The following is a 20,230-nucleotide window of genomic DNA, read 5'->3' as shown; positions in this document are numbered from 1 at the left end:
CCTTTCCATCCCTATTGTTTTTCTCAGTCTTTTGCTAGCAGATCAAGAACTGTATGGAAAATCTAATTGGAATTAGTTGAGGGTACCTCTGCATCCTTGCTCTCACTTACCTGTCTGAAGTTGCTGCCAGGTGTATAGTACCTGGAATTGAGTTTAGTCCATTCTGTCAGATTTCAGCAAAGGAGTAACTATGTGTGTAGCTGTACTGTTCAAAACAATCTGCTGGTACAAACCTGCAGTCAGAGGGAAGGGGAAAGCCAGGTGAGGATGATGTACGTTTGATCAGAAGTCATCTAATAGGTGCCACACTTAGACCTTAGTCTTAATGTTTCTGTGCTCCCAGTCTCTGAAGTGCCTTTCTCAGCTTCTTCAGAGGGTTGACCTTGTCTTTGGAGGTCATGAATGAGATGTGTTGTTACACTTAAGTTAATTATTTCTTTACTGTGGGAGTGACTGTGCACTGGAACAGATTGCCCAGAGAAGTTCGGGAGTCTCCCTTACTGGAGATATTATAGAACTGTCTGGACACAATCCTGTGCCATGTGCTCTGGGGTAACCTTGCTTGAACAGGGAAGTTGGACTAGATGACCCACTGTGGTCCCTTCCAACCTGACCTATTCTGTGATACTCAAGAGGGGCTGTGAAAGTAAGTGGCATAGAATTTTTAAAACATATTTTTGTGACAATTTAGATTACTGAGTCCAATTTCACTGCTGGAAAGAAGATTATTAAATTGTTTAGTCTACTCCAATTTTACTGCTGGAAAGCCAGCGATACTTGGAGGTAAGACATACCTCAATAATCAGGCAAGAATTTTTCTTGCCTGATTAGTGACTGATAGAGCTCAAAGCTTTTTGAAAATAAGTAAACTGGTTATGTAATCCAGTTCTTCAGCTAATAAACCAAACAAAATTCAGACTTGAAACATCTGTCCAGGTAGGATACTATTGCTTTGTAATGAGAAAATAAAACACTCATTAATAAAATCTGAAGCAAGGTTCTTACTGACTTGTAGTTAAAACGGAGAATTTTGGACATGTAATAGAAACTGAATGCAGAGAGGTTCAGGCTCAAGTGTTTGTTTTTGAATCCAAAAGTGAGCCCAAAGTTAACTGCAATTTTATTGAAATTGTGTATTCATTTTTTCCATTCTGAGCATAAATAACTTGTTATTTCTATTTTGTTTTGTGTTATTTTTATTTATTTTATATTTTATGTTTGTATGTGTTATGCACACTTTTTGAATTTACATATCTGGATGAAATGTTTTTTGCTCTGAGTTTAGGTTTTTCACTGTTACTTGATCGCTGTTGAGCCATTAAAGAACTGCAATGACAATCCTTTATTAAGATGTAAATTATAGCTTCAAGAAGAGCATAATCAAATCATTATAATTCAGAAATATGATGATATTGTCAGGATTCTTCATTATGTCACACTAACATTGCCTACTTCTGTTAAGGGAGAAAATATGACAGATACTACTATATTGAAGGGTTTTGCTTGAAGTGTTGAAGTGTTACTCTTCTCTGGACTTTTTTCCTGCTGATTACCTCAGTATTTCTGGCTTGAATTTCTGCAGCAGAAGGTGAAAATAATGGTGGCTTAAGAGTAGCTTGAATTCCAGAGTGAATATTAAAAGTATTCTTGATTTTTTGTAAAGTTGAAAACATTTAAATGTGTTAAATCACTACTTAGTGGAAAAAAAAAGCCTCAGATTTTAGTGAACATGCAAAGCCAATATTCTGCAATCTAAGTATGAAAGCAATAAAGGATGCTTTAAATTTCATTCATACCTGGGACAACAATTTCCTGCCATGCGATGTCTAATTTATCCTATTTTTTCCTGCCATTTTGAAGTCTAATTTATCCTTTTTGAAAGAGAGATAAAATGCAGTAAGGGAGACAATATGAAAATTAGGGAAATTTTTATTTCAGCTGTCTACTGTCTTAGCCTTTTAGGATGCCCAGAGAGAATGTAGGACCTCTGCCATGGGAGGTGTTTAAGAACAGGCTTCTAGGTTGCGGGGGAGTTTATTCAGACAGATTATATGTTATTTTTGCTCTTTATAACTGTATCTTCTGTACCTCTCATTGGTATTAGCTCATGAGCGAAGATAATAGAGAGATGTTAGGTGAAAAGTTGTTTTGAACCAACTGTTGATAGCCTTCAGGTCCTAATATGTGTGTTTATATTTTGTCCTTATCAGAAGATGTGACATTATGGACCTGGCTGGATGAGTGCACAGTGGTATGAAATGTACCATTCAATATTTATAGTATCAGAAGCTGTGCTTAGCTAATATTGTAGTTTGTGTCATTAGAAATATCTCCGATAGCACTAATTGGTTATGTATGGTTTGATTTCAGTGCTTGATGTTGGCTTGGTCCGCTGCCTCAAGGTTAATATTTTAAGGATGCAATAGATTGTTTTCTCTGTGTCTCTGAGTAGTTTAACTGCTTTTAGAGGTGATTAGTTATACATAAACAGTCTTGTGTAAAGTACCTTATGAAAGAGATTGACTTAGTAATGTCTGTGCTGGACCAGTCTGAAAGAACATCTGCTCTTGAAGGCTTTCTTCAGCATTGGCTGAAAGCAGAAGCAAAGCATAAGCCCATAGGAGACAGGTTTGCACAAAGTATTCCTAGTATCTGTCCATCTGCAGCCCAGTACCTTCCAAGCCCAGAATAATGCTTTAATGCTGATTACCTTCTCAGGTACTCAGCATAAAAGGGGAGGAACTTGATCTAACCTGAAGCCATTGAAGTTTTAGCACCTACAGCATAAAGGTGTTCTCTACTTGAGTTTATTTTTTGTGGAAAAGGAGATACTCCTTTTCCTTGCTGACAGTTTCATTTGTTGTCATTGGTTTATTGTACTGAAACAGGTTCCAGTACTTTTAGAGGAAGATTTTGGTTTTGTTGTTCAGGGATCAGTTTTATTCCTCTGTCCACCCTTGTTCTTCTTTACTCTTTCCTTTTCACTTACAGCATTTTGAGCCACTGGATCCAGAAGTGCACAATATATGGAAACTTAGTGATATAGTGGTGCCTTCTGTTATGTTTTTTTTCCTCTCATGATTATTCATTGATTGGTATTTGGGATTTTTGGACTTACGCTGATATTGTGTGCTTCCTTGGAGTGAGTATGAATGCAAAAAAAAATATTCAGTTTTGTTGCTTTAGTGTTACCTTCTGCATTTTCTTATTCTGAAATTTGGTCATCTCTTGGGTCCATGTAACTTCTGCTTTTGATTTACTTTAAGAAGGCATTTATAGTTTTATATCTTTTGCATGTTTTTTTATTCACTATTTTTTCTAGGCCAAATGTGTTATACTTTTCTATTTCACCACAATAGATTGTAATTTTTACTTTACTCAGTTGAATAATAGAAATCTGTTACTATCCCCGAGAACATTCTTCATATTCTTGTATTGCTCTGTAGCTCATTGTATTTGAGACTTAGGATTTAAGTAGGCAGCAGGTGACTGGAGATTGTCAGAACAATTTCTATTTGCTGTTTCTGTATAAATTCATTTTACTGTTTAGTTACTACATGTAAATGGCAGTTACTTAGGCAACCCACTTTTTTATTTATAATAGAAAACCTTTTCCATAAAAGAGAAAACAAAAGAATGACTAGGGACAAGCCATGTGGGAAACAAGTAAGTAGTTTCACCTGCAAAGATTGATTTCAGTATTAAATAGTATCTATCATTTAGATGTGAACAGCATCTGGAAAGAGAGGGATCAGTTTCTACATATCCATGATCCCCTCAGCCTTATGAAACTGGATTTTTGAAGGATAAAGGTGATGCAAAGAACTCAAAAAGTTGAAACTGCTTTCTGTGCTCTAAAAATTTGGGAGGCCAAAGGAAGATGATAAAATAATTTTAAAATACCAAACCAAAACTATGATACATTGTAGCTTTTACCCTTAGTCATATTCTTTCTTTCCCTCTCCTCTGTCTCCCCCTCTTCCACACCCTGTGCCCCCTCATTGCTTTTCTCCTAATTTAGTGCATTTATTGTCTGTGAGAGCAATCTTCTTTCATTATGCTGATCAGCATGTTGATGTTAAAGGTCTCCTTAAATGTCTGCAGCAATAAGAGTAATGCAGGCCCAAGCAGAGATTTAAAAGTATCTAATTTATCTATTTTATGATTTCTTAGTTTTATTTAATTTTCAGTCATGTTCTCAATGTTTACTTTGTGCAGATTTTTCCAAGCTAGATACTGGAGATAGTCTTCTCTGTTGCTGATGAAATTATGTGAAAAAAGCTATGTTATGTTTTCAGCTTAGTTGTGCACAAATGTGCAACATCATTACAAACCGAAGTACTGCCCTGTTTGCTGATGAAACAGAAGAAGCGCTGAAACTTTAGACAGAGCTACAGTTAGATCTGTGAAGACTCTGTGATGTTTAGAGTGGCCAAAAAAATCAGATAAGCATGGTAATTAAGTTTCATTAAACAAAAAAAAAGTGAAGTGGTACAATTTCATACTGCTGGAGGTTTTTTTTTACTGTCAGTGCAGCCAGCTTCTCTTCACGAGAAGATCACAGTAGTTAAATCAGGCACACACAGTAAGCAGATTTATGCTGTCTTCAGAACTGTACATGAAAAACTCCTCAGTGCTTCAGGCTAAAACCTGATTTGCCACATTCTCTCAAATGTTAAGCTTTTTTTATTTTGTATTAATGTTTCTTGACATCTTGCAGCAGGGCTTGAATAGTGTTGCTACAGGGCAGTAATCACTTATGAAAAAATAAAGGTTTTGCCTTTCCCAAAGATGTGACCTTATTGTAAGTCTGGATTCCTCATCATCTTACCATGTTTATTTATAAGATAATTGTAATTTTCTTGTAAATTGGAAGTATTCCAACACATGTATTTTTGACTGCTACATGTTTTGTTTTTTTGTTATTTTCACTTCTTTGGGTCTTACAGACACTGCAGGTATTTCAGTATACTCTAAACAAAAAGTTTACTATGGTACAGACCTCTCACTGCAGCTTGACTAACAGAGAGCCCTACTCCTGTGGGGTTAGTGGGGTTACTTAAACAGTAAAGAGTTACTAACCTAGTTGTGCTAAGCCACAGCAAATGGTTGTGGTGCCCTAGTAGTTGATGGCATTGAATGGATATTTCTCACATCTGTGTTAATAGGTATAAGCTATGTTCAGAGTATCAGTACTGTCATTGAGATGCTGAGACAAAACGAATTGTGGCATTGCACTATCCGTGCTCTGTGTGTCTTTTTTTTTTCTTCCCCAGAAGTTTGTTGCTTTTTATTGTCTCATTTTGGGCCCGCCTTTCATACTGCTTATGCTGTTTGGGGAAAAATAATGGTAAAACCAGGGCAGAATCAGTAATGATTGGGTGAAAAGTCAGGTTGTTAAATTTGTACCCAGTGCATAGAGCTGGGCTTTGTGAGGCTTATTGACAGATTCATCATCAGGACATCTAAGTTCACTTCAGATAATTCAAGTTGATGCTATTTTGGTAGTTCGAGTTATTTGTTTGCTCTCTTCTTAGTCAGTAGCTCTCTTCCTTCCTTCCAGATTATCAACCAAATATAGGGTTTTTTGCTAATGTTGTTGTAATGGCAACTCTTGTTGAAGGGTGCGCAACTAGAACTTTGCTTTTCACAGTTCTTGGTTTCTGGGGACTAACTGAGCAGATCTTCCAGGAGTCTGTTGTTTGTTTTGCCTGTAACCCCAAAGTTCCACATATCCTCTGCCCCATCTTAGCTTGTAAAAGTTGGTTTGTTTGAAAGTGATGTGTCTTAATTTGGTTGGCAGTGGGTTTTGATGGATCTTAAACAGTATTTTCAGTGGTTGGTTCTTCAGGGGTGATTTGCCTACGTCTTGAAAATGTGGGAGAATGGGGGTGGGAGTGAAGGACTGAGGGACTAAAGGTGCTGTGGTGCTGCCTGGGGAAGTCACTAGGAGAAGAATGCTTTTCCTTTTATCCATTTTTGTCTTACATTGCTTGGCAGTCTTCATTTTGCCTTTCAGTCCTGTTTAAGGTAGGCTAAAAATTTTTGCAGGAGACTAAGACTTTTTATTTCTTTTATTATATTGGTAACAGAAACTAAAATCTTGAAAGAAGAAAATTTCAAGCTGTAGTGTCCATGTCTTGCCAAGGTGGTTGTTGAAGTTTCCAAGTGTGATGTTACTTTTTAGATAGCAGAATAATGACTTACAACTGATTTTGTATCATAGAAGCATATAAATTAGTATCTCAGAGCTACCTCATAAGCAGAAGGAATCCAAACAGATAGGAAGAGGTGGAATGTGTTACCGATAGTTCGGCTTTTGTATGGCTCTGTTGTTCAATTGAGACATAAGGACATAAATTTTTATAATCCTTGGCAGTAAGCTGTTTTGAAAAATTGCTAATCTTTTCCACTTTCTTTGCCAGTTGTCAAAACTATCACGATAATAACTGACTGTATTAGAGGTTAATTTTATAGTTAAAACTCCAGGCTTGAACTCAGGAGATATGTTTCTATTACTTCTCCTGTGGAATGCTCACATGGATTTAGGGTAAGTTGCTAAATCTCTGCCTCATTTTTCTTGTCTGTACATGACAGAAGGACCAAGCTTTTATATTCTCAGAAGAACATTGGGTTTATATATTGGGAGGGGCATAGGAACAATACGACAGTACAAATAGAATAATTTCTGTTTTGAAAGAAAACTTGATTTTAAAAGTGAACTACTTTTATTTACTGGCCTAATCAGCACCTCCACCTCAGGTAGCAATTCTGTGTTCACAGAATGCATGGCAGTGAGCCCCTTCTTTGCTTTTTGCCATTTCCCATCAGCTGTTTTAAGTCTTGTCTTGTAGTTGCTGTTCTGTGACACTAACTGAATGGGAGATTTATAATGTATAAATATTGCAAATCTGAACCTTTTTCCCCCCCCTGCTTTCCATAAAAACATGGAGCGATACTGTCACTGCTGATTATTTGAGGGAATTTTACTAATTAGAATTGCATGAGAATTCAGGCTTTTGAGCTGTCATCTGTTCCATCCCCTTCCCAAGTACTGGAGGTTTCAGCAGCTTAGTATTTCACAGTTGTCTTAAATATCTTACTTATTCTGGTAAGAGATCTTGGAGATAACATTCTGGGGTCAAATTCTTCCTGTGTCTGGGCAGTTTTTCTGCTTCTGCAAGCAGAACTTGGCCCTCATGTAAGGTATAACCTTTTGGGTCCTTTTCAAGCAAATGAGCTGAGTTGATTACAGTGGATCTGCTTGTTTCAGTGAGAGACTGAGTTGTGGCCATGCATCTCCAGGTTGTGATTTCCAAGATACAGGATTTGGAGTTTCTCTTACATTAAGTGTGAAGTTTGCAGGTGTTGGGATTCTCACAGAAGGGTTTGGGGGTGGGGAAGAAAGAATGTTTTGAAAGAGAAGTGTTTGGAAGTATGAAAGCTGTGAGTTGCATGAAGGGCTGTACATACCTACCTATAGCCCACAAAAACGGGGCAGTATAGTTAGAGCTCTGTGAACTTTGAAAGCAATACTTAATTGCTAACATTTCTATGGTAAAGGGTATCTGTGTAGTGTGACTTCTGTTCTTCAGTTATTGAGGGTGCCTGTACTACAGGTTTTGGCTCTAAACAAGATATTTGTGAAGGAAAGCCATGCAATGCATCCCATTTCTGAAACCGAAGTGGTGGATATTTGTGTAGATGAGCAACATGACACAAATGCTTGATTTTGTTTGTGCAAATGAGAGGGCCTTTGTGATGCAAAGCAGCATCCTCAAAAGGCAAATGTGCTTTTTGGTTGTAAATATTCCAGCTAAATACTGCAGTAATTGCAAGCAGAGCTTGGCATTTTTCCTCTCTATTCTCTTCATCGTTATATTTTAACAAGTTCTCATGAGACTATTAAAATGTCTTAGTTTTTGGAACATGTGGCCTAGTGGGGATAACTCTGTCTACAGATGCAGTGGGTTGGCAGCTTGATTTTGCATGTCTTTTCATTTCTCCCCAGATCCTGTGACCCAGTGTAACCTTTGGTGTCCCTCTGAAGGCCAGGGTGAGGGAAGTATGAGCAGGTGACTGATGATCACTGTCAATACAGCCTGCAGACAATATGGGAATTACTTTAGCAGTCCCACTGCCTTGTGCTCCCCCCATCTTCTCCTAAATCAACAAATGCAAATAGCAGCTTCCTCATTTGCTGCTATCTCTGGGAGGCTGCCCAGGCAGCATGGGCTTTGTTGCAGTCCTGCCTGTTAAGAAAAGCAGCTTCAGCCCTAGGCAGAAGAAAAAATACCAAGTGGGACCTGATTCCCCCTACCCCCTTAATGGTTAGTACTGCTCATATTTGGTCCTCTGGCATATTCAGGTAGGAGGATGCTGAGACAAGGTAGTGCTTGATGCGAGTGGTTCAAGAGGGCAGCATGAAGTGGCTGGAGCTGTTTGCTTTGTTATTCTTTGTCTGGTAAATGTCCTTCTGGAAAGGAATAGGGATTGCCCAGTGTTCAGAACTCATACCTGTACTCCTAGAACCTGTTGACTTGAAAGCAGTGTGTATTTAACAACAGCTGTGTCTTTACTGTGTGAGAATAGAAATGCATTTGCTAGATTTCAGCATAGGCAGAAACACAAATAATTTGTTAAACACCACTTTTTAAATGGTTGTGATTGTTTTGTTCTATGTGTAGCTGTGTAGCACAAATAAATAAAAATAGCCACATTTTATATTGTTGTAAATATAATACAATATGTAGTATTGTACAGCATACAGTTGATACTGTTTTGCTTTCTAGATATACAGCTTAATGTGAGTTGTCATTCAGCAATTCAGGAACCTAAGAGTAATGCTGTGGCAGCATTTGGTTAAAATTCTGTTAATCTTATTTTAAGTTGTCAATGCATGTGAAAATATGTTTTGGCATACATAAATAAAAGGAAACTGATCACTTTGTACATCCAGAAGGTGGTCCTTCACAGATACTTAGGGATATCAGGTCTGCATTTAATGTATTAGGATTGCAACCAGCCATGATGAAGAGATTTCTTCTGAACTGCCATTGAGGAATATTAGATTATTAACTGAATCAGGCAAAGAGCAATGTATGTAAATGCTCCTACTGCTTTAGAAATGTGTGTCAGTAATACTTGTATTTTATAAGAAGTCTGTGTGCAGTGTGTGTTTCGTCTTACAGTGATATTTTCTATTTCTATTTTCTATTTCAAATACTTAAACAGTTAACTCCTGAATAAAGATACATAGTTAAAGAAACAGTTGTAAAGCAAGGTGCTGGACTGTTAAGTTGAATATGATTCATAGAGCTAGACATTTAAACTGTTACTCAGTCTTTAAATATTTTATTTTCTCAATCTCTCATTTCTGTTTTATTTTTTTGTTTTACTTGCTTGACAGAAAGCTTCAACATACTAATATTTTCAGGGAAGAAAGATTCCAAAATCACAAAAATCCAGAATTAACAGCCCCCTATGCTCCCTTTCCATTATGAATTAGTGCTTTGAATCAGGCAGTGGTGACCAACACAGTCAAAGCCTGCTTTAACTCTAACTTGGCAATACTTCTCTAAGTTATGTTGCATTAAGTTTATGGTATTTAAGGTTAGGGTGAATCACATGAATTTTACGATTAGCAAGATGCAAAAGGCTGTGATAGGGTCAGTGTGACATTTGACAACTGTCTAGTTTTAGTGTAAAGGATTCAAATTATTTCAAATATTTTGTGTGTTTCTTTCCCATGCCTTTCAACAAAGGTGGTTCGATGTAAAAAATTTCCCTATTTAATCTTCTGCTTACCTGTCCTGCAATTTATGCATCTTTTTGGCTGCCAGCAGTTGGGCCAACAGAATGGAGTATTTGTCCATTAGTATTTGTGTTTTGTTGGCCACAGGTGCTGCTGTAGCATGGTGCAGTAGCATGGTGCATCTTTTCATTGAGGATATGTCCTCATGTTCTGTTCAGCATCCTTTTGGTGTTCAAATCTGTCAATTGGGAAGGCAGTTGTTAAAATAAAACCATCATTATTTCAGAGAAGAGTGAGTTTGGTGGCAAAGACCTGTTCACAAGGAAGTTCTGATTTAATGAAATCTGATTGCATCTCTAGAGCCTCACACCAGATTATAATGCTGTCACATCATATGCATATTGGAAAATATCCAAGTGGGTATCTGTTGGGATTCCATATTGGATTGGGATGGGAGATTAACCCATTTTCTGGGAGAAAAATCACTTCAGCATTAAGCATGAAGAAAAATAACACTTTGTGTTTGATTTTTGGAATCCCTTCTACAAAATGGCACCAGGTAGAAAAATCTTGAGTATAGTTATGTGAACTTAACTTTCTAAATCAGCATCTCAGATAGATACTCATTCAAGACATTTTGCCTGTCATCAGTTTCTCCTTGTCACTGGGATGATTTTCTTTGCTGCTCAAAGTTGTTTTGTAGCTCCCTAGATGTAGTTTGCATGTCTTGTAATTGCGGAAACTGCTCTTAGCAGAAAAGGGAGTATTATAGGCTGTATAATTTGTGAAGTATTTTTGAAGGCCTTCTTGATGAATGGCAATTTATAAATATTGTAATTAAATTATGAGAAGCATTTATAAGGTGAGTGGATTAATTCTTGGATTTTTTTCCCAATTTTTATTTGAATGTTTTTCTCTTAGGAAAATCCCTCTAAAAGAACGGGTACAAACAATTCTCTCTTTGGCTTCAATGAAGTTCTATAGTTTCATGCCAGCCACTTAAGTTCAAAATAAAAAGTATATTCATTTTACAATGTAAATTGTGCAGTACACTTTTATTTTTTTAAGCCTTTGTTAGAAAAGTTGCTTTCCATTGTTCATTTTGAGGTTTTCCCTCCCTTCCCTTTTGTTTTTGTTTTTCCTCAGTTTCCATTACAAAGAGCAGTGCAAAAATCCAATCTTCCCCTTCCAAAGTGACCCGGCGTTCAATGCAGTCTCCACAGAAATCTGCTCCAGTACCAGCGCAGCGGAGCAGGAAACCAGGTCGGGGCAAACCCCCTGGACAGTCTGAAGTTCCCAAGAAGGGCAGGTCTCCTAAAAATATTCCCCTGACAAAAAGCACCTCTCATACTGAAAATCTTAAAACAAGGAAAAAAAGTTTAAAACCTGGAAAAAAGGTTAGTCCTTATCTACTACTTTACTTTATATTGCAAAATTTTGTAGTGAGATTTTTTTTATTATTATTATTAATATTATTACTACTTAATTTTCTGTCTTCTCTTCAGCCTTCAGGGCTTTACTGTTTTTCAGCAACTGATTACAAGAAAAAATTTAGAATAGCTTTTCTGGAATATTTTAGTATAAGATTCTGTGGATTATTTTATTCCTAAACAAGATTACTGTTTTATTTATGGGTGAGTAATTGGTGTTGAAAAATGCTATTCTGAGATAGAGAGACAGGGAAGCCTTTAAGGTTTTTAGTTTGGGTTAGTTTGTTACTGAACCATACATATAGCTTGCAGTTTTGGGGTTTTTTTCAGGTTTAGAAACAAAGAATTAAAAATAGCTTGGGCTTTATTGTGTAATTTAGGCTTCTGAGCATACAGCTGGATTTGACAAATTAATCTCATGGATACCCCCTAATCCTGGAGTTTCTAGCATGAAGCAGGAAGCTTCTTTTTTCTCCAGATGTGGACCTAATTCTGCCCTGGTCTGAAAGACATGATGCCTTTCTCCCTTCCCAGCTGAGTCAGACCTGGAGTGTTGGCAGCTGCCTCCAGCTTCAGCTCTGGTGGAGCTCCAAACTCTGGAGTTTGGTCAGAGAAGCATTGGAACTGCTGTCCCCTTACCTCACTTCCTGCTGCCACTGACAGCAGCACTGTGGATGAACAATCTGAGTGAGCCAGTTCAGGCAGCTCAACTGGTAGACAGCACAGCATCCATCCCTCCTACTTCCTTCTTTGTCTGCTCCACCCCAAAAAAGCTCAAATGCTACAGCTGCTGCAAGGAAGAATAGGATCACAGCAGGGCAGGCTTAGGGCAATTTGGATTGCCATGGAAGTACAGTCTGTTTTCTGAGGCTTGCTCATGCACAGCAGGCTGTCCAAGAAGAGTAGCAATCCTGAAAGGTCTTTCCTCAGGCAATTTGAGTCTGTCCTTGTGCTCCTTCCTGCTTGCATCACTAGTGAGGAGGTGTGGGGGGGCAGTGCTTTTTCCTGGTGTTTTTTGGGTTGGTTTTTTTTGGTGTCTTTTTTTTTGTTTGTTTGGTTGGTTTTTTGGGGGTTTTTTGGGTTTTTTTTGGTTTTTGTGTGTGTGTGTGTTCATTCCCCTTTCCTCCCCACAAGAATCGAAAAGTAGAGGTTTTGGGGCTTTTCTCCTCCAGTCTATATCAGTGTGTGTGGTGGGATCTATTCCTAATGATGGGTGGGAAGAAGTGGAGTAATGGCAAGGTTGGGATTCTCCCTTCCAGTGATGGTGCTGGTTGGTGTGAAGTAATATTATTAGAGCATAGCTGGAAGCTCTAGTATGAAACTGGAAGCAGCACTTTGTTGAAATTATGATGACAAGATAAGAAATAATTTTGGGGACCATAAATTGGAAGCTGAGCACTCTTCTTTGCTGCCTGCCCTTTGCAGTCAGACATCCAAACTGGTAGGTGACTGATGGAATTAGTATCGAGTTTTGTTTCTGTCTTACTTGCTGTATAAAAATGCACAGTGACAGAGCTTAAGGTTGCTGCTATCCAGGTTTAGCTGGTGGGTGGGGTGTTCTTCATAAGTCTGGATGGGGCTTTAAAAGACAGCATTGAACACAGGACATTCATATCTTAAGGTCTTATTCAGGTGTGGCAGGATGTGCACTTGCATGTAAGAATTTGGTCCTCTAGCTCTCATTAAAAAGAAATCAAGAGGCTTTATCTATGTTTTGAAACAGTGGTTGGAAGGCACCTTGTCATTAGAAGAGGCTTCTGGGCCCTGGGTGTCTGAAAAATGTCTGCTTGGAGCATTTGACACCTGGTTTGCATGAAGTGCTTGGAAGTACTGTTTGGGGAATGTATATTAATGCTGACATACCCTGTCCTGAGGCAGGAAGTCTGAGGTACCTCTGTGGACTCCTGATTTCCTCTGTGGGACCAGGCAACAGAGAGGTTTTGCAAAATCTAGGTTTGATACATCTAATTTGGGACTTTTGCCTTGTTAACTTTAGCACTAAAAACTTGAAAAATTAGCTCCTTTTGAGAATTCACAGAAGGCCGTTATTGCTTTGGTAAGTGGTTAAATTGCCAAGATGTTATACATATGTGCAAACTTTTCTTTGGACTATTACACCTGTTCGCATAAGGGTAAAGAGAGGAAATGGGGCTTTGTGGGAGTTCTGTGGACAGGGTGTGTCTGACATGAAGTGCAGCCATACAGCTTGTAAACCTCACAGTATGTATGCAATTATGCAAGTGGTCTGTGCTTAGAGGCTTGAGAGAGGCTTTTTTTTCTTCCACCCACCCCCATGGACTGATGCAAAAAAACCCCAAAAACCCTCTAGATGTTGCACTAAATGGTTGTGCTTTAAGTGTGTGCTGGCTATTTGGTGTATTTAGGGACATTGGTATCTGCCTGTCTGTCTGCAGAGTTGTTTGAATTTCTTTGCCCCTTTAGGTTTTTATGCTGTAGTATTTGTCATTTTGCAGATATTAAGTTTTGTTATACAGCTAGAAATACTGAGCTGTTCAATCATTTTTCTCCTTTGTTTAAAATTTTTCTGAGCTCTGTAAGTATGAGATGCATGTTGGATTTTGTTTTTTGTTTGTTTCTCACAGCTTGCACTGTATGGTTTTAATCTTCCATAATTAAGAAGAAACCTCTGTACATCTCTTTCATTATATTTTAAAAGTGCACTTTACATGACAGTGCAAAGAATTCCTTTCAGAATTTCTTGAGGAAACCCCTTCACCTGAGTGTCGGTACCAGCCCTAAATTCAACCCCACAAAAAAGTTTTTAATCATTAAGCTAGTGAAGTTGTCCTGGTGGTACAAGCTGTGAGCCCTGTTCTCTGCAGGCAGACAGAGCTCATGTGCCCTCCCAGCTGGCAGGGGCCAGCCAGCCCCAGCCACTGTACCCAGTCCTGCTGGGAATGTGGCCTGTCTGATGAAACAACAGGGTTCTGGGCTTGCAGCTGGCTGCCTTTCACTAGGGGGCTGCAAAATGAGAGCCTCAGCTGAGCAAGCATAACGTGCTATATTCCCTTCTGAAGGAGAAGGTAGGAAACAGCCAGCTAGTCTCACCACACGTGTGCATTGGTGTGGAGAGTGGATGGTTGGTCTTAATTTAGTGTTTGTATTTTGTTTTCATGCCTACATTTTTCCCCATTTCCTCATCTTTTCCCTTAATTTGACTGCCCATTTTTGGTAGCATGGTAAAAGAAAACTGCCCCCTCGCAAGAATCCCTGCTGCAGGGGGCCTTCAGGAATGTTCAGATCAAAACCTCAGTCTTCCCAAATGCATTTTTTTTCTCTGTATTAAGGATGGAGACCTTTCTGTCACCCAGTGTTAAGATGAATGGTCAATTCCTGACAAGTAATACATCACTACTTGGTTCTGTGCCACCTCATCTCACAGTACAATGCTGAGCCTTGGCAGTCTCTATTCCTTATCTTCGTGGTGATTCCACCCAGTGCCACATTGTCAAGTACTTCATCTAACCAAACCTATCTTCTCCGAATTCTAAGTGGCACAGATTTTTTCTTTAAAGTGCCCTGAATTTCAGAAGAAAGTTAATTTAGTTTTCCTAGGTGTTGAGAAGAAGTTAAGCACTTCTTCTTTTAGGAAGGTATATATTCTGATTGCTTTTTACATGGTTTTCAAGACATTACTTGGAAAATAGGCTGCTTCTAAAAGTTTAAAGGATAAATACTGCTAAATGGAAGAGGGCTTAGCCTTCCTTAGCAAATTGACTGAATTTTTACTCTTCACTATCTATCAGTTTTAATGGTAAATCCTTACCATTAAACCATGGTACATGACACAAGTCTCTGCTGCATTCAGCTGTCAAGACCTTGGGTAATCTCTTACATTCCTGATTTTTGCTAGGTAAGAGAGTCAAAATGTAACCTGTTCTCATGCAAGAGTAAGTGGTGGAGGGAAAAGTGATGAACTCTGATTTATTATTTCTTTTATTTTGATGTGTTTTCATAGTAAGAAAACACATCACTGATCTCTTCTTTGGAGAAGGTTTAGGTTGGATGTCAGGAAAAGGTTCTTCTGGGCACTGGAACAGAGCCTTCACCCAGGGAAATGGTCACCACACCAAGTCTGACAGAGCTTGATAATGTTTGGACAATGCTCTCAGGCACGTGATGTGGCTCATAGTGATGTCCTGTGTAGGGCCAGGAGTTGGACTCAGTGATCCTTTTGGGTCCCTTCCAACTCAGCATATTCTGTAAAATGTCTTCCATGTGCACATCTCTTTTTTAAATCCCAGTCCAAACCAAATTGCAACAAAATCTCTTCTCCTCAGGTGGAGAAGGCAATGCACACAGACCAATCTCTAAATCGCTGTGCTCTGAACTCTGGTTATCTGTCACAGTATAAGCTGAAATAAGTTTGCTTTGGAAAAGGAAAAAGTTTTGGCAACCAGCATGATTGGATTGTAACTACATTCTTGTTTGATATCTTGCATGAAGCACCTGAAAATTCCTGGAAGAGGTTACTTGAGAATTTCAACTCCTTTGAAACAAGCTGAGGCAAAATACAGGTGCACTGTAATGTTGACACCTATAAATGACTTAGGTTTTTTTATGACAATACATACACAGCCCAGCTAACCTGAGCTGTGCTCAACCTAGCTGGTAGGGCATGGACAGGAAAATACCCTGAAATACCTCTTCCTAAGAGTTTAGTTATAAATGAGTATACAGAGCTCTTTCTTTTCTGACTTTTTAGGCAAAGATGGGGCCCTTTCTAAGTAATTTGTTATCTACTGCATTACTAAAGTAGCTGTAACTGCAAACTGACAGTTTCTTGTCTTCCTTTCCTGAATTTTCCTTTCTCTGCTGTGTGTGGTACTTTTCTAGTAAGGAACCACACACATTCATTAAGATGGTAACTGATTGCAGAAAGGTTGTGCAGACTCCTTAAAAAACATTAAGTATTTTGCAAAAACTGTTGGGTTTTTTTTTTCCTCTTAACAGAAAAAAATTTTGTCAGAACAACAGACTCCTAACTCTCCCTCTCCTCAGTCATCTCCTGAGGGGGAAAATGGCACTACGCAGATACTTAAAGATGGAATCAGTTTATCTGGTGCAACTGCAGCAGTTATATCCACAGGTAAAAGACAAATTTAAAAAAAGAGTGTGTGAAATGTCTTCCGTGTCAGGTAGTTGCATTTTATGAAGAATGTGTTGCAAACATATTACTGTAAATCATTATCCAGCTGCCTTATTGTTTTGAAGATATTTGTAAGAGCCAGAGTTACTTTAAAGAACTAGTATTTTGATGCACATATTATAGCAGTAGGTGCTGGGGCACAGGGACTTTTGATAGGTCTGCTAGACCTGGGAGTTTGTTCTTGTGTGAAGAAGGAAACGGTACAGTTCTTTCATGTCTGTCCCACTCACTAATGTATGAAATGGGAATAGATGCAACTAAAAGCCCATATTATATTCTGATCCCATGCAAGCTGCACTGTAATGTAACAAAATGGAGATTTTATCTCTGTATAGCCTCACATGAAAAGAAATAACTCTGTTAAAACCCAGTAAAGTCAATCAGAGGGAATAGATTCTTCTTTCCTCATATTTGCTTTTTTGTGCCTCTAAATATAATGAAATGTGTCTTGAAAAGGATTGGCAGAAAAGAAATAACCTAGTAAATGAACTAACCCATTGAGGAGCTGGTAACCGTATAGTGAAACAATTCATATATTGTTAGCTGAAATCTCAGAACTTTCTAAAAACTCCATAAATTATGATCATTTTGCTTGGTTTTCTTTTTTGCATTTAAGGCCTCTTTTTATAGTAAAATTGTCAGGCTCTTCTTACACCCAATTTCAGTCATGGGTGAGGGGAAAATATGTACCTTTTTCCTAGGAAAATAAATCTTTTGCAAGGCAGTTGTTGAGCCCAGACAGAAAATGCCACACTATTATTGTTGATTTGTAGCTTTGATTATTTGTACAAATAAGTTCCCTTCAATTTGGAGACATCAGAGAGTAAACAGATATGCATTAAGACATTACATCATTAAAATTCTTGTAGAAATACTTTACTTTTAAAAGCTCTGGGTTTTTATCTAAAATCAAGCTACAGAAAATATGTCAGTCTTTTGTGTAATAGAATGTTTAGATTGCTCAATCACCACAGAGGCACATTTTTTCATTAAGCTGTAATAATGTCTTGGGTGCATTCTTGGTCATGTGGCAGCCAGGATGAATAAGAAAAAAAAAATCATCGTTTACATATTTCCCATGTTATTCTGCCTTGGCAGTTGTTTTGGAAGACATTTTCACATTGTCTCTTTAAAAAGTAGTTACAGAAGTCCTATATGATTGTTTTGTGCTATACTTTAAACCAACTTACAGTGTTTGTAAAGAAGTGTTTATTTAGCACAGGCCACATTTCTGTGTTGAAATCCTGTGAGTGGTTCAGGTCTTCTGAAGTTACAAGCCTTTGGTAGCCCACTCTGTGGGATGTCTGTGTTAGTGCCATATGGGCACTTCAGAATGAGCATCAGTGGCTGGTCTATAACATAAGGATCTCTTTGTTGCAGCTTCTCAAACAGGAAAAAATTTAGGCAGTAACTTGGTAAAGCCTGCTTTGTAGAATTGTGACTTGGTAGTTTGGAGTACCTGCCAGGAATTCATACTTTACTGGAACTAGTGTATGAGCAGAGATTAGTCAAAACACAAACACAGATCATGTCATCTTTGTTACATTAGTGATGTAGAAGAGGGCTTCAGAATGCAGGAAAAAAGGTGAGTTTAGGATTCAGTCAAGAGAACGTTGGTGGAAGAGCACTTTCTGCATGCTCTGAAAGTACGTGTGCATGCTTGGCTTTCTGAGTTGACCAGTATAACTCTTCTACAGGATTAAAGCTAAAATGACAATTTGCAGCTCTAGCTTGGAAACATGTCTTGGTTCCTTGGCAGTAAATATGGCTTGTACCTTTTCAGTGTGTGTTTATGTGAACAAACATGGAAATTCTGGGCCTCACCTGGATAAGAAGAAGGTACAGCAGCTTCCAGACCATTTTGGACCAGGTCCTGTCAATGTGGTACTTCAACAGGCTGTACAGGCTTGTGTGGATTGTGCCTATCAAGCCAAAACAGTCTTTGGATTTCTGAAATCTGGCCATCACGGAGGGGAAATGATAACTGGTATGTGAAGATACTCTGTTTCTTTTGTTTCTTGTTGAATGTAAGGAAGGGCACAAGAACTGAAGTAGCTACAATTAATTTATATCACTTTCTTAGCTGTGTAAAGACAGGTGTGAACATTGATGTATGATTTATCTTACTCTGAGTTCAGAGTGATTTGAACAATTCTTTAAATTTAAAATACAGCAATAGCAGTGTTTAAATTACAGATGCATAATACAGTTAGCTTCTTACACTAAGTAGAGCTTGTGTACCTCATTTAGCAGCTGTAGTCAAACATTTACCAAGCAAACTCACTACAAGTGAAATAATCAGCATTATTAGTTCAAGTCATTCACATAATCTTATCCATGCATGGTGTTTGTGTTCTTAAAGCATTAACCAAGTGGGTGACAAGTCTCAAACTAATCTGTTTAGCTTCCAGGCAAGTGATTCCACATGTTAAAGTTGCTGCTTCCCTTACCCCATTCCCCAGATCTGTAGCAGTATCTTAGGTCATTCTTCATCCACCTATGTCTCCTGTTATGGAATAGGTTTATTTGTATTACATACTGATGGCAGGTCTGTAGATAAATTATCTCTATGTCTCAATCTGAATAGCTGCTGCTTGACATTTTTTCCTTCTAGGCTAGGAAATATTCTGTCTAACAGTTAGCACATTATTTCATAATTTCATCAGTGGCGGTAACAGACTTGGCATTACTTTAATCTCTTTATATTAACACCAGATGTGAAAGATGATTAGTGGAATAGAGGTTCAGTTGAGTACTCATAAAATGTTGCTGTCTAACTGTATTTAAAGAGCAGCACCCCAGCCTGTGTAATGGCAGAACTACAGTGAGCCTTGCTTAGGCATCCGCCTGAGTTTGTGCACAAAATGGATGCTGTTTCTCTGCTGTGTAGTAGAGGTGTAATGGCATTGTATGTATGTGGTTTTGAAACTGGTACTGTTTTATATTTTCAATATACATGTATGTTTGGTATATTATTAATATCTTGCTGTACCTATTTCAGACAAGTCAATTTTCCAGAGCAAAATGCTCTGTGTTGTTAATTGGCAGTATTTTATTTGTGATTGTTTATCATGGAGGGCTAAATCACAGGCCAGTGGCATCTCTGGGCTGTGACTCAGTAATTGAAAATAATAATTTCAAACGGGAGAGGGAAGTTTCAGATCCCTTATATGGTTGTGGCTTGTTTGCATTCAAAAATTCTGTACAAAAAGGATTTATTGTTGTGCACCTGGCTTCACCCCAAGACCTGTATTCTGGATTTGAGGAACCTGGAAATGTGGACTGCTCTGGAAGCAGAGTCCTGGTCTGGCTGATAGAGAGCCACAAGGCCCCAGTGGGTTTCTAGTGTTTTTGAGCTCTTGCTTCTCCTTGCCTTGTCAGACAGGTAGCTAAGAATTGGCTGAGCAAACACTCAGTGTCATTTTATCAAAAATTTGTGTGTGACAAATTTAGTGAAGAATAAAATATGACTTAGATTAATGTAGCGCATTACATCTAGCTGTGCACATGAATAATAAGGAAGAAGAGGGAAGCAACAGTAGAATAAAATAAGGAATTACAGTTGTAGTTTTTTTGTTTTGAAGTGGGTTTGGAGGGTGGCTTGTTGTTCCGGTTTTGTTTGGGTTTTTTTTTTTGTTTTAAGACTGTCAAGAAAAAAAAATGTTGTGGCAGAGAACAAGCAAAGAAATCTAAGTCTTTTGTGAGCTGATGCTTTTATAGAAAGTATTATACCTGCCGTAGGAGGAAACTGTGCTGATGAGGAAATGGATAAAATAATTTTGCTGGAATATATGGAATAATTAGTGGGTTCTTTTGGTTCAGCTTCCAAAGAAAATAATTCTTTTGAATAAAATTAAATTTAGAATTTTTCCATCT

At 38.2% G+C, this 20,230-nt stretch overlaps 1 protein-coding gene across 1 annotated transcript in view; it reads left to right on the top strand.

Moving 5' to 3' along the window:
- Positions 1-20,230, top strand: part of SCML2 (Scm polycomb group protein like 2) — a 56,481-nt gene that overhangs the window by 23,729 nt on the left and 12,522 nt on the right. Inside the window, exons 7-9 of the mRNA XM_062488051.1 lie at positions 10,901-11,151; positions 16,159-16,294; positions 18,138-18,341. Of these exons, the coding sequence (XP_062344035.1) occupies positions 10,901-11,151; positions 16,159-16,294; positions 18,138-18,341 (591 nt within the window). The remainder of the gene's footprint in view (positions 1-10,900; positions 11,152-16,158; positions 16,295-18,137; positions 18,342-20,230) is intronic.

This window comes from Cinclus cinclus, chromosome 2 (assembly GCF_963662255.1).
Source record: "Cinclus cinclus chromosome 2, bCinCin1.1, whole genome shotgun sequence".
Taxonomy (NCBI): Eukaryota; Metazoa; Chordata; class Aves; order Passeriformes; family Cinclidae; genus Cinclus; species Cinclus cinclus.
Note: the sequence above shows the minus strand (reverse complement) of the source record. Positions and strands in the feature narration are given on the sequence as shown.